Source organism: Talpa europaea, assembly GCF_964194135.1.
Source record: "Talpa europaea genome assembly, chromosome: 1".
NCBI classification, from domain to species: Eukaryota; Metazoa; Chordata; class Mammalia; order Eulipotyphla; family Talpidae; genus Talpa; species Talpa europaea.
In genome coordinates, this window is record NC_140073.1 from 13,398,471 (window position 1) to 13,415,589 (window position 17,119).

General features: G+C 39.2%; 1 protein-coding gene across 9 annotated transcripts in view; it reads left to right on the forward strand.

Moving 5' to 3' along the window:
- PHF21A (PHD finger protein 21A) overlaps window positions 1-17,119 on the forward strand; it is a gene marked incomplete at its 3' end in the record, with an annotated part of 135,278 nt that overhangs the window by 94,391 nt on the left and 23,768 nt on the right. For 3 of the 9 annotated variants that reach the window (XM_084252275.1, XM_084252276.1, XM_084252272.1), the window contains exons 4-7: window positions 5,115-5,318; window positions 11,504-11,755; window positions 13,257-13,346; window positions 16,714-17,007. In XM_084252275.1, coding sequence (XP_084108401.1) covers window positions 5,115-5,318; window positions 11,504-11,755; window positions 13,257-13,346; window positions 16,714-17,007 — 840 coding nt within the window. The remainder of the gene's footprint in view (window positions 1-5,114; window positions 5,319-11,503; window positions 11,756-13,256; window positions 13,347-16,713; window positions 17,008-17,119) is intronic. The other 6 variants (XM_084252278.1, XM_084252273.1, XM_084252277.1 and 3 more) reach the window with 4 other exon arrangements.

The window sequence follows — 17,119 nt, forward strand, 5'->3', positions numbered from 1 at the left end:
CACATACACTGTTCTTTAGAGGGTAATTACGTGGCAGCATTCTGAAGACTGTCATACTTCTTCCCTGCACCTTCAGTGTTGATGAATATTGGTGTTGTTTATAAATGTAGTGGTTGAATTCCAGCCAGACAGTGGAAAGTTTATTTTCTTCTCTGTGAGCAAATACTGATCTCATCAACAAATACAAATTTGCCATGTTAATTTTTCTAAACATAAAAATTAAGTATTCTGGGTTTCCCTGGTGACGCAGGGGTTAAAGACAGCACTATCAAGCTATCGCCAGCCACTGCAGCATGAGTTCGATTCCCCGCTGGCCAGGGAGCTGACCCACATGGAACAGCAGATCTCTCCTGTCTCGCCCACTGCTCCCCTCAGCAGTGTATTTCAGTAGATCTGCCTGTTCTGCTCCCCACTCTCTCTAGTGGATCCTCTCACCCCCGCCGCACCTCTGGCTTACACCCCAGTTTTTATATGCATAAATAAATAAATCTTTTTTAAAATATATATTATAAAAAAATTAATTATCCCTGGTTTCATTTTGAACAATTGGTTTCTAAAGACCTAGGAAGATTTTCACTGCATTTTAGGTATGAAGATTATCGGTTAAGAATGACTCTGGATTTGTAAAACTTCACACATCTCTTTCAGCCAGTGGTATCAAGGGTGAAGGTTATATTTTCTGATTGTATGGTTGATTCATGGGGCTAGGAAGAAGGTGATTTTTTAAGCAATAATATGGTAAGTTCTCTGAGTGGGTGTGTTTGCTATAAAGCAGAAAATGTTGAATAGAGCAAAAAGAAGTTGAGTGTTTGCAAAAGCAGAGATTTGAAGCACCAGTGTTCACTTGCGGAGATAAGGGCCTCGTGCCTGGAGTTCCTTTGAGAGAATCTTCCTAAAATTTGTGTGAGAATTGCACTGAAAGAAAACTGGAGGCTGGATTAGAGGAGCGGGGCCGCTTTTCCATTTCCCTTCTGGTTTGACCCAGGTACAGAACTTGGAACAATTGACTTCGCAAGAAATGAACCGAATTTTATGTTGAACTAACCCACAAACTTGTATCTTTTTCTTTGGGATCTGCCTTGCTGTCGTGTGAATGCATCGACAGTGTTGCTGGATATCACAGTATTGATCGCCATGACGACCTGGCTCAGTAACTGCAGCTCACAGAGTCAGAGGCTCTGTAAACTCTCTGCCTTGAATGAGCCTGATGAAACCTAGGGATCCACACGTCCAGGGAATCTGACATAGAGTTACATGCTGGGTTTATGGAGCAGTTCTTGACAAATGGATTGAAGGGAGCAGTACTAGCCATTCTGGACGCCTGACACACACAGGCTCTGTCGTTATATAACTTATTAACTTCTTTCTCCCTCTGTTCTCTTTTCATTTTCCCCAACTTTTCCGTTTTCATTTCCTTCGTTTGTTTGGGTTTTTGTTTGTCTGTTTTTACCTCTTCTAACTCTCATTAACTTATGAATTATGTGAATGGTGAATGATTCAGTTTGAGGCTTAGCCTGTTCTCAAAGCTTCAGGATATTGTTCCCAAAAAATTAGCTACATTTAAAGATCTCTTTTATAAGTGAATATAGTGAAAATGTAAAATTGTTTGTGTCAGTATAACCTTCATTTAATGGCCAGAAGAATCACAATTACTTTGTTTAAAATACAGTAGTAGAAGTATAGGCTCACTGCCTGTGGAGATAAGAGGATACTTAGGAAGTTTGTTTGATACCACAGCTAAGATTTATGAAACATTATGGCTGCATTCTCTTGCTCCCCCCGGAACTCATACTGACCCAGGTCAGGGTCCTGCTGGAGTTAATGTGTGTGTTGTTTTTGCCAGAGCTGCAAGACTGAACTAGAATGAGACTGGACTGTGGGATTTAGAAAAGCCAACGAGGGCCTCCCCGGTGGCGCAGCGGTTGAGCGCTGGGTTGCGAAGCTGCCTGCAGCCTCTGCAGCGCTGGTTCGATCCCCGGCTGCTGCCCGGCCACCAGAGGAGGGTCCTGCATGGCGTGCAGACCTCTCCTGCCGCCCACTGCTCCCCTCAGCAGTGGACTTCGGTCCCTCTGCCTGCTCTGCTCCCCGCTCTGGCTCTGGTGAATTCTCTCACCCTCCCGCGCTTCTGACTGTACCCAGTGCTTGTATAAATGAATAAATAAATCTGAAAAAAAAAAAAGAAAGAAAAGCCAACTATTGCACTAGGCTGCTCTTTTTTATTAGCCAGTCCTTAAAAGAATGTGTAAGATCTCTGTGCACCTAAGGAATGCTTTCACTGCAGAGCTCACCAAAAACTTTTACGTTGTTGGTTTTCACAGTGCAGTGATAGATACTTCAGTGACTGAAGGCATCAGTGTTTCTTCTCCTAGGCCTGGGTTTTTAAAAACAATTCAGGGACACGTATGACTCTAGCTCGGTATCCCTTTATTCTGCAAGGAGTGCTGGGGCAATGCATTTCTGAATTTCTGAGCTGCACTCTGTAAAATATACCAGCGCCTTCTTTCAAATAACACTTCACCAAGTCATATGGTCTGACCCGTGTCCAGTCTGCACAGCTCTTTTTCCTTTTCTCCCCGTCTCAAGGACAGAAGTGTGTGCTCTCTGCCCCCCCCACCCCCACCCCCCAGGTTCCTTGGGCTTTGTTAGGCCCTGGGAAAGGAACAGTTGTGAAGGCATTGTGACTCACTGACTCCCACTTTGCTGATTCTGGTTCTGATTGGTCCGTCACCTTGCTCTAAGCCATATGGCTCCAGAGTACTCCAGCCTGCATCCTTTTCTCTGTCTTCCCCTACTGTTCCCTTCTGTTGTGCACACACTGGGAGTGGGTTCCGGGCTTTGTCTCTTGCTTCTGGTTTACCTCAGTGAGGCTGTATGTAGGAGAGCAATTTCCTAAGGATGGCTGTAGAGGAGAAAAACACCCTTTCCTTTTGTGCCTGGTGTAATAATTATTTAGTTTCCTGTGCTGCTTTTGTTCAAAGTTTATTTTTTGGCAGGTGTCACATTTGTGTTGTATTATTTCCTCCTGGTTCCTCTTCCTCCCCCCCCCCCCCTCCTATTTAAGCTGTTGGGTGTTTTGTTTTTTTTTTGCTAAAGGTTTTTGGAGTCCCTTTCTCTGAGTGCTAATGCTCCACTTTAGCTAGCTTGTTAAAATGTTTGATTAATGTTGATTAACATGTTGGGGAAGGAGACTGAAATCAGCTATTGATAATTATTTAATTACTAAATATCTATATGTCCTGGCAGTCACCAAGTTACACGAGATACTCAAAATTACCCAAAACATCGCTACTGTTACTTCCTTTTTTCCTAAACTATATCGGTTCAATTACTCTGCCTTTTAAACTTGAGAGAGAGAGTTTTGAAGACTTGAAAGTTAATTTTATAAGCATTTGATATTTTTATTAATTTGCATTTTTATCCTGCAGATGGTTTCTGCAAAGACTTTGGACTCTGCATCCTTTTTTTCCTTTAATATTTAACTACTCAAAAGCAGTGCAAGCAGAGTACAAAGTATAGAAGATTTTTTACCCCAAATTGATCTTTACATGATATTGTCTTAAAAAATCAATAATAAAAATATAAAAAATTCTCTCAAGAATGTATTTTGTATTGACTTAAAATTTTAAGAGTTCCATTTTATAAATATTTTAATGTTCAAATATATTAATCAAGTAACCTGCAGGTTTGGATTCTTCAGTGAATATGTGCAGTGAAATTGGTGAGACTCAGAAGCAGGAATTTAAAAATCAGCCTGACCCTATGGTTTTTATTAACCCTTTACTTAGAGATCTTTATTTACTTTTTTTCACCCCATAATGTATATTAGAAAATAACAATCTATTTTTATCAGAAGAAATGGCCCTTAGCAGGCAAGCTCACTGTATAATATATATATATAATATATACAGATAACTAAATAATTATTACACCAGGCACAAAAGGAAAGGGTGTTTTTCTCCTCTACAGCCATCCTTAGGAAATTGCTCTCCTACATACGGCCTCACTGAGGTAAACCAGAAGCAAGAGACAAAGTGTATGAGGAGTGCTGCTCGTCCTTTCTGCCTGCCATTAGGGAGGAAACTCAGAGCCCTGGTCTGACCCACATGGTTATTGTGCTTCTAGTCTCGGGTCCCATCACTTCATACATTTATAGAAAGAACATGGGCATTTACCTAGTGCTAGGTGCAGATTATAGTTGTGAACAAAATGAAGTCCTTGCCCTCATGGAGTTTACATTGTGAGGAAGTATATTATAGTAATGACAGAATCCAAATTATACATTTTTCTTGGATTTGAACAAGGTCTAGAAAATTCAAGAAACCCTAACTTTAAATTTTCTCCCCATGTAGCCTCCATCCCTACTCTCCCTAAATAAATGTATGCATTTCCATACATCCTACCCTGGCGAAAGCATCCTGCTCATGAGTTATATACATTTCAGTAATTTAGAATGTCTCTTGTTAATATTGCATATTGCTGAGACCAAAGTTTCTTTGTTTAAAGATCTGTTTAATGTTTGGAACTCAGCTAGATACATGATATTGATTTGATTAACAAAAATTAGTATGGCTGTTATCTGTGTTATCAGATACAAAAGAAAAATGACCACCAGTGTGGCAGTCACAATTGAGCATGTTACATCTAGCAGCTTTTTTGGTACTTTTAAGACTCCTAAGGATATTGTTCATAACCTCATTTTACAGAACAGGAAATTAAGGCACAAACAGCTTAAGAAAGTTGACTAACATCAGATAGCTGTTAAGTAGTAAAAATGAAATTTTAATTAAGGTACCATTTTTCCAGAGTTGTGTCTTCACAGCTATACTCTACTGCCCTTCCAGCCTAGCACACTAGTCAAGAAATCTGAGCTCTGCTATGTGATCTCTGTTAGCTTCCCTCCTGTCTGTATGCCTCAGTTTCCTTTATATATAAAACATTTCTTGGGCCATCTGTTTGTCCTCCTATGTTGAATCTGTGAATTTTAGATGCCACATGTTTTAGATTATAAGCTTGATACAGAAAGGAGATCAGAGGCATATAATTGCTGCAAATTTCTATACAGCTGATAGAACAATATTCTGATGGAGTTTCATTCTTTTTGTCTTCATTTCTAGAAAAGAGTAGTCGAACAGCTACGGAAAAACCTGATAGTAAAGCAAGAGCAACCAGACAAGTTCCAAATACAGCCATTGCCACAATCTGAAAACAAACTACAAACAGCACAGCAGCAACCACTACAGCAGCTACAGCAACAACAGCAGTACCACCACCACCACACCCAGTCGGCTGCACCTTCTCCCAACCTGACTGCTTCACAGGTAAAAGTGTGCATGGAGCACTGCAGGCTTCGTGTTGTAGATTGAATTGTTATTGGTCGTGTAGAACCGGGTCTTCTTTCAGATTATACTGAACTCAACTACCGCGAAACAAATGTTATTTTGGTTACTCTATTATTATATATAATTGGAGTAGTATCACTTGAAGTTCATTGACAGAAGAAAGTGACATTTACTAAAATAAAAAAGTAAAAAGCTCAGTGATTTCCCACCTGTTCCAAAAAAGTAGGCAGTGAAAAAGAAAAATTGCTTCTCTGCATTAGACCAGAATTAAAGTCTTTTTAATTTCTAGTAGTATGTGTTTACACTTGTTCTAAAAGTGTTGGTTTAGCCCTCATCTAGAATTGTTTTTCTGGAATTCTTAGGTATTAGGGGTGGAGATATTCCAGGACCGAGTGCCCTTAGGACCAGGTGGAAGTCGGCACTTAGAAAGGCAATATATATATTCGCATTATTCATAAAAACAAAATATTCATTTCTAAGTCTGTGTGCATGAGAATGTGAATCTACCTAACATATTGAAAGAAACCCAAAATGAAAACTACATTTCAAAATTAGAACCAAGGAAGCTTCATAGCATTCTAACTTGGTGTAGCTGTGCAAATGCTTCTATTGAGAGGGGCATTTAAATTAGCATAAAATGTAAGGATGGTGAGAATCAGGATACACAAGAAAGACTTACTTGGGAGTGAAACGCAGTTAAAAAAAGTATTCAAACTTGATGATGTCCATGCATTTATATGGGCATATCTTTTAAAATGGGACAGCTTAGCAATGATTTTTGATACTTTAAGGTGACACCTTTAAGTCTCTTGGAAAGCTATGGATCCTCTTAGAAAAACGCACATTCGTACTTAATATGCCCATTTTTGCACATAATTTTAAGGACTTAGGGATTTTTTGAAACCTAAGCTTGGATACTTCTCATCCACCAATGCCAAGTTTTCACCATATGTTTTACATATAGAGAAAGATTATATAGTTTACTTGGCCAGTCACTGTTTATGGACACTGGGCTGGTTCAGATATAACATTTAGCAAGTGAATTCATTATTTATAAAAATACTACAAATAGTTGGTATTTAATGAAGTTACTGTATACCAATATCTTCCTGAATGCTTTACATAATCCCCACCCCAACCCTCTGAGGAAGATATATACCATCATCATCTCAATTTTTTAGAAAAGAAAACTAAGGCCCAGAGAGATCAAGTTAATTAAGTAAAATCAGATAGGTAAGTATATGGTAGAGCCATGATTTGAATATGGTAGAGCCAAGATTTGAACCCAGAAGTTCTGACTGAAACATCTGTTCACTTTTCTTCTGTACTGCCAAAAATGAAAAAAGAAAAGAAAAGAAATACCAATATTGTATAAAATGTCAAAGAAGGGGCCTCCTGGTGGCTCAGGGGGTTAAGATGCAACCTATGAGGCTATCCACAACCACTGCAGCATGAATTCCATCCCTGGCCAGGGAGCTACCCACATGGTGCAGCAGACCTCTCCTGACTCACCTGCTGCTCCCCTCAGCAGTGTATTTCAGTCAGTCTGCCTATTCTGTTCCCCACTCTGTCTCTGGTGAATCCTCTCACCCTCCCCACACCTCTGGCCTGTACCCCAGTTCTTGAATGCATAAATAAATAAATCTTAGGGAAAAAAAAAGTAGGAAAAGGAAAATCCTGTTCTGATATTCTGGCTACAGCAGACTGTATGGTTTTTACCCTGATCTCCACCACAAGTATATTTTGGAAATTAGACATTCAAGCCAACTTTTAGAATCCCTTTCTAAGACTTGTATTTCTTCTGAAAAACTGCTGATTTATCAGATTACCTTTTTTGGAGTCTTAAGCAGAGTTCTCTTTCCAAAGTACAGTTTGATCAGAGAATTTTACAGGGAAAGCATGTGGTAGTATCCATTGTTTCCCAGTAACAGTTTTCTCTCTTAATCCATGAAAACTTTCTGTCCAGATCACACAATGCAAATTTCTATACAGCTGATAGAACATTATTCTGATAGACTTTCATTCTTTTTGTCTTATATAATACTTGCATATACTTAGAATGACAATCCCTTCTCTGGGTATGTGATGTTATGGAGCTGGGACCACGTGCCTGGGGCTATCCCCACAGCAGTGTTGTATGGCATCTCTCATCACTCCCTGACATATTTAATTGGTTTAGCTAAGCTTGTTTGGTACTTTATGTTCTGTTTAATGCAGATTCCAGTGTTAAAAGCTAAAAAGATTCTCTAGGTTGGTTTTTGTTTTTATAGTAAACTATCAGTAAGTATTTATGGGGTGTACTCTTTGTATACTGCGTTCTGGTATACAAACAAGTATACCAGAATCTAGTGTATTATGACAATTATTGTCACTCATCTATAAATATTTGAGTCTCTGCTGTGTATAAGTGCTGTGCTTAGTCAGTGTAGAGGATAGATTCACAAAGAATTTTATGAATTAAGGAAAAATTTCTCTCTTCAAGAATTTCTAAAATGTAGAGGAGCAGAAGATGTAAACATCTAACAGAGAAGAGTAAAATTACAGTGTCAGTAAAGAGCTGTGCAAATACTAAAGAACAGAGGAATTTTGACCAGAGGGATCAGAGCATGCATCATAAAGGAGCTAGTCTTTGAGCAGGGTCTTGACAGAAAAGTCAGATTTCAGTAATGGAGCAGAGTGGGGAGAGATCTTCCCCAAGGTATAGAGAGCTGTAATAACAAAAGTATGGAGTCAAAAAAGTAAACCTGCCCTGGGAATAACAAGTAGGCTGATGTGGCTGGAGTGTAGGTTCGAGAAAAAGTGATAGAAAAGTAGAAGGTAGGAAGCAACTAGCTTGTGGAAGCTCTCCAATGCATGACAAAACTTTGGGGGTTTTGACTGTCATAGAGGAGTCATTAAAGGTTCATTAGGTCAAGGACCATTGGAGAGTGTGTCTGGCATATATTAAATATCTAAATTCAGAAGGAATAACTATTGCAATCAGAGTAGGCAGGGAGGAGATGTTAGGAGAATTTTTAATTGTAAATTGGGTAATTAGCATGTATCAAACATGTGAAGAAACAGGGGAGCAGTTCCCTTAGTTAACTTAAATTCACGATTGTATGTTTGTTTTGAACATTTTCTAATCTACAGGGAAAAAAAATGAAAAACTAGAACAGGTGACTGCAGGTATACCCTTCAACTTCTATCTGCCACCCTGTATTTTTTAAAATGTAATTCAAATATAAAGAAGCATGCAGTTAAGAAAACCAGACAGAAAATAAACTCTTATAGACATAAAAGGGGGGATTCTATTTGTGGTTTGATTGTATATCGGTGACCTACCATTCAAAGTTAAACAAGAAAATACTCTAAAGTAGGTGTGGTGGTTAATTAGAGCCCATGGTAATTCCTCTAACTACTAATTTGCATATTGGTATCTATCTGTTTTCAATCAATACCTCGTGCTTTGCAGGTAAACAATAATTCAGTGAAAAGCTAAATTGAAAGGATTTTGCTATTAGAGTTTCTTGCTGTATATTTTTGCATTAACTTAATAGTTTTGTCAAAATTAACGAACCCCTTCATGAAACTGTGGAGAGACTGCTATCCTCTTTTGAAGGTGATCATACTCAGTAACATCAACTAAACAAGAACTTATCATAGCTTCCATACCCATAATTTTCTTTGTTGTTTGACACCTTTCCTCTATGTTTTCTCTTCCTCTTTAGAACAATTAAGAGATTTTTAGTAGGTTTAGATCTCAAAATTCTAGATTCTCTTTGTCATCTAAATTCTAACATCCAAGTGTTTGGTTTATACTCCCTACATCTTAGAATAGTTCACTAGTTCTCATAGACTAGAATAAGCACCAGGAGTAAAGACCTAAGCAATAACTATGTCAATAACTTGGAGTCAATAAATAGTAAATATATTCCCCAAAAAGTTTCCATTGATGCATACAGTACTATGTGTTGTGCTTTTATAGACAAAGAGTTATTATATAGGATGCTACATGTGGTAAAATTAGCCACAACTCAATATAAAGTAGAATAAAAATGTTAACCTAAGATGTGAACAAACTTGCTAGGTTTCAGTGTTTTTTAAGTGTTGGAGTTAATGGTAAGTGTATGATCCAGGTGAGTTTGAGGTTTTATTCACTTAAAAAATAATCACTTTAGGTATATTCAAAATACTGACAATGATTTGCCTAAACCAAGGGTGTTTCAAACAGAAGTGCATTGACCTCTTTGAAAGTAGTAACACCATGAGTGACTATTTTTAAAATCCATGTCAGTGAGTTCTGCTGACTAGAAGTTTACTTCCACAACAGCGGTGGCACCGGGATTGAATGCCACATTGTGTGACTTGCCCACCACTTCAAAAGTTCTCTGTATTTAAGTATTTTAAATTGAAAGACAGAGGTAATTAACATACTGAGTTAAAAACAATTATTAAAGATAGCTAGTAATCTAAAATCAGTCCATCCTGCTACACTACTATAACATTTCCGATGACAAATAGCATTTAGCTTTTGTTTAGCACTCATTATTCATAGAAAGTAGACGATCTGCTATCCTCCAAAATAAATATCGCTGCTCCTCATATACTCCCATTTTACATTTGAGGTGGCAAGGCTAAGAAGAGAGTAAGCCATTCCTGTGTTGATGACTTAGATAAAAGGAAACAAAGATTCAGACGATTTTTAATTACACTTATAAATAAGGATTGCGGATTAGGACTAGGTGAGACCAGATCATTTAATTTTTTGATTAAAAGGAGAAAAGATGTTAAAACAGGTAATACATACATGTGTGATGTATTTAAGGAAGAAAATGGAAATAAAGAATTCCTTAGAACCAAACAACATTACACTGACAACTGAAGTAGAAGTTCACAAGGGAATTTGTACAGATATTTCAGGGAGAGTTGGGGTACTTTCCACTGATCTGGAGTAAAGTCGTACAATAGAACTCCTGCAATGTTAGAAATCTTCGCTGTCCAACGTGGTAGCCAATAGCCAACTTGGTAGCTCAATGGCAGCTCAATAGTCTCAATGGCTGTTGAGACTTGAAATTTGGCTCACATGACTGAGGAACTAATATTTTAATTGCATTTTGTTTTAATTAAAATTTAAATAGCCTCATGCGGCTGGTGGTTATAAATTGGACAGTGCCAAGTATAGAGTAAGAAGGAAAAGGTGGAGTAGTATCAAAATTAGAATCAAGTTGGATCCAATAAGTTTTCATGTTCTGAAACACCTTCATCTTGAACGACTCACAGCACTAGATAGAAGTGTATGCCATGTAATAAAGTTGTTTATATTTTATTATTTTTTAAATGACTTCCTTAATTACTCTAATAAAAGAGTCTAAAAAAATACAACTTTATAGCTGCACAGCACTGATGGGACATCACTCAAGCTCTCTCCCCTCAGTTCATCCTCTGATTTGTTAGGCTTTTTGAATCTCAGGTGTTTGTTTCCACCTTGTCACATTTCACTGGATCCTTGATCACTTCTACAGCAGTTCTCTGGAGAAAAGATTATAGGTAGTGATTCATATCCTGCTGGTAACAAGAGATGGTATTTACAATACAAGCTGGTTAATAGGTTTTATTATTTGGAGTTTGGGATTTACTGCCTCTAAGGTAACAGTTGTGCCTATCCTCATGTGGTTTTCCCTTTCCCCTCTCCAGGGTGACACTCAAACGAATGAAAAGAACACTGTCCTTTTATCCTAGCGTTTATGTCATAGTAGGCAGATAACCAGAACTGTATGATGGTTTTCCTCATATTGAAGAAGTTGTAGCAAGTAAGGCTCGAGATGGAGTATACCTCACTAATTTGAAACTTCTGCATATTTAATTGAGAGCATTCAAAGAGTTAGAAAATTCCGTGGAAAGTTATACTCACATTTTGTATCTGTCAACCCACCACATTCATTGTTGAAAGCCCTGTGCCCATATTAGTTTGTAGTTATTCCTGTGAACTTGAGAATTCTAGCAAAGTAGAGATGATCTTTCCTTGTAAGGGTGTTGGTTCCATGTCAGAACAGAAATGTTGTTATACTGACTTGCTTTTTTGGTTATGAGATTGTTACTTTGTTTTCTTCTGGGGGTTAGCAGCATATTGTTTAGTGGAATCACACTTCAGTATCCTAATACCTGTTCTCCATGTCTCCTAGAAGACTGTAACTACAGCTTCTATGATTACCACAAAGACACTACCTCTCGTCTTGAAAGCAGCAACTGCGACCATGCCTGCCTCTGTTGTGGGCCAGAGACCTACTATTGCTATGGTGACCGCCATCAACAGTCAGAAAGCTGTGCTCAGCACTGATGTGCAGAACACACCAGTCAACCTCCAGACGTCTAGTAAGGTCACTGGGCCTGGGGCAGAGGCTGTCCAAATTGTGGCAAAAAACACAGTCACTCTGGTAAGCCAGCAGCTGCTACTCATGTGTGCCCACATGAGCGGGGTCAGGATATGCATTTGTAGAGTATATCCGTTTTATGCTCCTGCTGGATTTTTCAATCTCCATCACTCTTCTACCATTCCAAATTCCCTGTTTGGAGTTGACAAGGGAATTTGGCATTCCTACTGTCTCCTAGCTAGCTGTAGAAGTGTCCTGACACCTAGGACCAAAACTTACTTGAACATTCTCTGAGATCTAAGTAGGACTTGACTATAGTGGGGGGAAATGTCCTTCCCAGAGGTATACACGCCATTTCATATTTCTCTCCCTTTATCCTACCCACAGTCCTTCCTGTGACATGTGAATGCTTATACACGCTGGCACTGCACTATTGATTTTGGGGGAAACTCCCTGCTGAATTCTTTTAGTTCTAAATTAATTGCACCCAGGAAGTTCTGGGGTTAGTTGGGGCACTTTAAAAATATTCAAAAGGGCCTCCCCTGGTAGTGCAGTCGGTTGAGCGCAGCGCTGTGAAGCTGTCCACAGCCTCTGCAGCATAGGTTCAATCCTGGCTGGCCAGCGAGGGTCCCACATGGCACGGCACATCTCTCCTGTCTTGCCCGCTGCTCCCCTCAGCAGTGTATTTCATCAGTCTGCCTGTTCTGTTCCCCGCTCTGTCTCTGGTAAAACCTCTCACCCTCCCGTGCATCGGGCCTGTACCCCAGTTCTTGTATAATAAATAAATCTTTTAATAAAATAATTAAAATATTCAAGAAACTTACAAATTAACATTGTTCATGTCCAAGGTCAATAAGAAAAAAAGACCCTTGAAAGGAAGGAGTACTTGAACAAAAATTGTTCATGAGATTTCCAGGGTAAAACCTTTAGAAACTGATGCTTTCACAAACTTGGTGGAAATATATCAAAACTGTGGTTTAAAAATCCCTTCTTAAAACGGCAGTTTAATAACTCTTGGTCGCTTCTGAATGATGACCAATGAAACTAGATAGCAATAAAGCTTCACCACTTACCCAGGAATCTTTAAAGAAGTAACCATATATTTTGCCAGATGCTGAGAGTTAGACAGTTCTTCATAGGAATAATGTTATTCACTGTTAGATAATACTCTAAAGCTCATTTGGCCAGGCAGCAAGTTTGATTTTTATTTTGGATCCAGTCTTGACTTTTTAAATATATAAGTACAAGAGTTCTTAAGTGTCAAAGGAAATTGTCTAAGATTGCAGAGCTTGTTGTTTCCATTAGGTGTATAAGGAGACAAATGTAGTTGGTTTACTTTGTGGAGTAAAGCATGCAGGTGGGAGAACAAAACACATTTTTAAGGCAATGTTAATTATATGATGAAAGCTCATAGAAGATATTGTTTGAAGAAAATATTGTCTGGTCCAGAGAATAGTGATGCTGAAATACTTTAAGAATGCCTAGCTTTAAAAAAAAAATGTCTAGCTTTGATATTGAACAGTTATTGTCCTCTCTGTTTTATTTATCTTTTCCATTTTTTTAGCAGGTTCAGGCAACACCTCCTCAGCCCATCAAAGTACCACAATTTATCCCCCCTCCTAGACTCACTCCACGTCCAAACTTTCTTCCACAGGTGAGTAAACCAGTGACAAGCACAGTGAATGGGTTGGGAGGATCCTCAAATGGGCTCTTCCAAGCAGCCTTTTTAATGCACTTATCAGCTCAGCTGTATTCAGATCCCACTTAGCTAAAGATTCTGGCTGCTGATTTCTATACCATGAAGAAACTTATTGTTGTGTTTCTTAGCAGTGACCAGCGGCAGTGGCAGGGTATGAGGAAAAGAAAAATTTCTGAAATTTAAAACAATAAAGACAACACCATTTTAAGCCTTCTAATGTAAACTTACTAGAATAATTTAATCAAACCTGCTGACTAGTGAGGAAGGAATGCAATTACTACTTCATATTTCTTTCCTATGTGCCAAAGAGAATAGGGGGAAGGCAATAGTACCCAAGCTAACCAGTAGAAATCATAAAGTTGTACTGTGGGCAGTGATGGCACTGAGCATCATATTAAACACAAAGCCTTGTTTATAAAGATTTAGACTAGGGCACAATACGGGGACCCAGCTCTGTTTGCGCACGTTCTCCTGAGGAGGTTCTTACTAGCAGTTAGGCTGAACTCACCATTCTAATGGCACAATGTCAGAGTTGCCCGGTTTGGACCTTGAGGAGATTTCTACCTTTCTTGGTAGAAATCTTTGGAGTTTCTATCTGAAGCCCCAGGTTTTCAGGCAAAGAGAGAAGAGAAGGGATTTTGTGGTTATTGGCCAAAAGTGATTTCTAAGTTGTCTCTGGGGGGGGAGATAGGCAGTGCTAATAACATGAGACAAGGTGATTTCAATCATTTATCAGATAAATCCTTAATATCTTGAGCTTCAAAAAAGGCACTAAGCACTGTAAATACTACCAGTTTTCAGGACAGACAGTTCTCTGTCCTCACAGAGCTTCAGACAGATGTACATGCAATTACAGTGTCCATTATGAGAAGTGGAGAGTAGTTCAGAAAAGATGGGAGGGGCACCCAACTCATTATTTAGGAGTATGACAAAAAGTTTCCTTGAAAAATTGACATTCATTATGAGGCCTAAAATCCTGGTAAAGGTAGCTTGACATTTCGGGGGTAAGAATGAAAATGTCACAGGTAGAGGGCAGAGCATATGTGCAAGTTCAGAAAAGAGAGATACATGGAACCTCAAAGTACCAAAGGAGACTTGATGTGTCTGAGCACAGGGGCTGTGTGGCTGACTCACACCAGAATAATAGGGGGCTGGAGAAGCTTATTCAGGCCGGCACCTGTGGAACCTTGTGGGCTATATTAGGAATTCAGACCTTATTCCAGAAGCAGTGGGGACCCATTAAAGCATTTTCAAACAAGCACTTGGCATACTCAGATTTTTTGTTTCAGAAAATTCTCATCACTATGTGGGAAATAGATTAGAGAAGGTCAAGACTGGGTAGGAGGAACGGTTGGGACATTGTCCACAGTATTAATAGTGAACATTTAGAGGATCTTGTTATATGTCAGTGCTAGTCTCTTCACATGGGTTATTTTAATCCTCACCAAACCCTGTGAAAGTGGCTGTTACTCTCTTGTACATAAGGAATCTAAGACTTTGTCCATGTTTTTCAAACAGTGGGTCATGAACCATTAGTAGGCTGTGAAATCAATTAAATGATTGTAACCACAGTTTTTAATTAAAATGAGCAAAGCAGAATAGGAAATTTTACAGTACATAGCACATAAGTATTGTTTCATGAATTTTGTTTTGTAGAGCTATAGATACATCTTGGTATGTATGTAGTGGTTACAGTGTAAAATGTATTTCCTACTCTGTATCTACAGCACCCACCACAGAGTCTCCTTAAGATATGCTGAAATTTAGAGTCTCAAGACTGTCACACACCATACTTGGCTCCAGTCTACTTGAAACATATAGGATGGAGACCAGAACTTGCTAGCAAGAGAGGGCATCAGACATTTTTCTTCAGTGAAGTCCCTTTAGTAGTCCCATATACCAGTCTCTGCAGCTGTCAGAGGATAGTTGAGGTGCAAGGAAATGAGAGATTTATCAGGTCATGATGGCATGTAAGCCTTTAGCCTCACAGAGCTAATATATCTTGTAATAACAGTTCTGTGGGCACTGCTTTCAAGGTCATCACAAGGATATGCCCAGTTATAAGAGTCACCCCACTTCATGACGCCCAAGGCAAGATATCCCATCAAGTATTTATAATTCTCCCCCTTCCAGATACGATGTAGCAATAAGAAATCATTTTTACCGTAAGTAATGTTGCCTAGTAACATAGTTGACATTCTTACTCTGATCAGGTTTTCAGAACAGAACTCATTGAAGGTCAGGCCTTCATGAATGAATAAGAGGAAAGGATTTACCCCCAGGGTCACAGTTGAGAAACTTTGAAAAATAGTGACTTAGAGATTAGATATGTTGCCTGAGGTTACATACTTAGTAAGTGATCGAACCAGAATTTGAACCCAGGCCAGACTGATAACCATGTTTTTAACCACAGTTTTCAGTTTCAGTCACTGCTATATCAGTGAGCTAGATAATACGCCAGCGTAGTGGCAGTGAGGATACAAAGTAGACAGATTTAAGAAACATGTGGGAATTAGAAGTGGCGTCAAGGATGAATCTCAAATTTATTTAGCAAGAAAAGGCCATTTACTGAGGTGATGGCTATAAGAGGAAGAGTGGGTTGGAGTAAGAAATTAATGTGTTGGAGACATGTTGATTTTGAACTTTTTGTAAGTTTCCAAGTAGTGATGTCTGTAGACAGTTGAACATACGATTCTTAAGTTTCGGTGATGTTTGGTCCTGAAATAAAAGTATGGGAGTCTTCATTACACAAGGTGTCTGAGGCCACGGGGCGGGCGAGAGCCCTGGCGGGGAATGAGAACATCGGGGAGGAGGGGGTTATAGGACAAAATTCTGAGAAATATTTACATTTAGGATTGGGCAGGGGAAATGAAAGCCCACAAAAAAGACTGAGAGGAGTGATCAAGAATGGAGAGTTGGACCAGAAATAGGGGTGAACCAAAGCTGTGGATATAAAGAAATTTAGTGTGTGAATTATGGACAGTGGCAATACTAATACCCTACTGGGAGCACATTCTGTTTGGGACCAGTGTCTGGATCAGGCATGTCACCAGACAGCCTCAAAGATTGCATGGTGCAGAAGAAGGAGCTGCAGTTTGGAATCAGAAAAGCTATTCGGAACCTCTTATGAGCTGATGAGTCTTATTTAAGATTATACATCTGTGACTTATAGAATTAATATTGCCAAAGTGAATATTAATAAGTATATGTACTGAAATTCATTTCACATACATAATGCGAAACATCTGGCAAATTCTTAAGACTTACACATCTTGAGAAGTTTCTTTAAGTCATGCAATAATTGTTCTCTCTTTCCCCATAGGTTCGACCCAAGCCTGTGGCCCAGAATAACATTCCTATTGCCCCAGCACCTCCTCCCATGCTTGCAGCTCCTCAGCTTATCCAGAGACCCGTCATGCTGACCAAGTTCACCCCCACGACCCTCCCTACCTCCCAGAATTCCATCCACCCAGTCCGTGTTGTCAATGGGCAGACTGCAACCATAGCCAAAACGTTCCCCATGGCCCAGCTCACCAGCATTGTGATAGCTACTCCAGGGACCAGACTCGCTGGACCTCAAACTGTACAGCTTAGCAAGCCAAGTCTTGAAAAACAGGTACATGCAGAGTGTGCACCTGCTTTCAGCAGTAGCTTTGTCATTGAATCTGGGCTGCCTCTAAACACATTTTCTCAAGAGCTTTTTATCTCAGCAACATTGTTGACAGCCT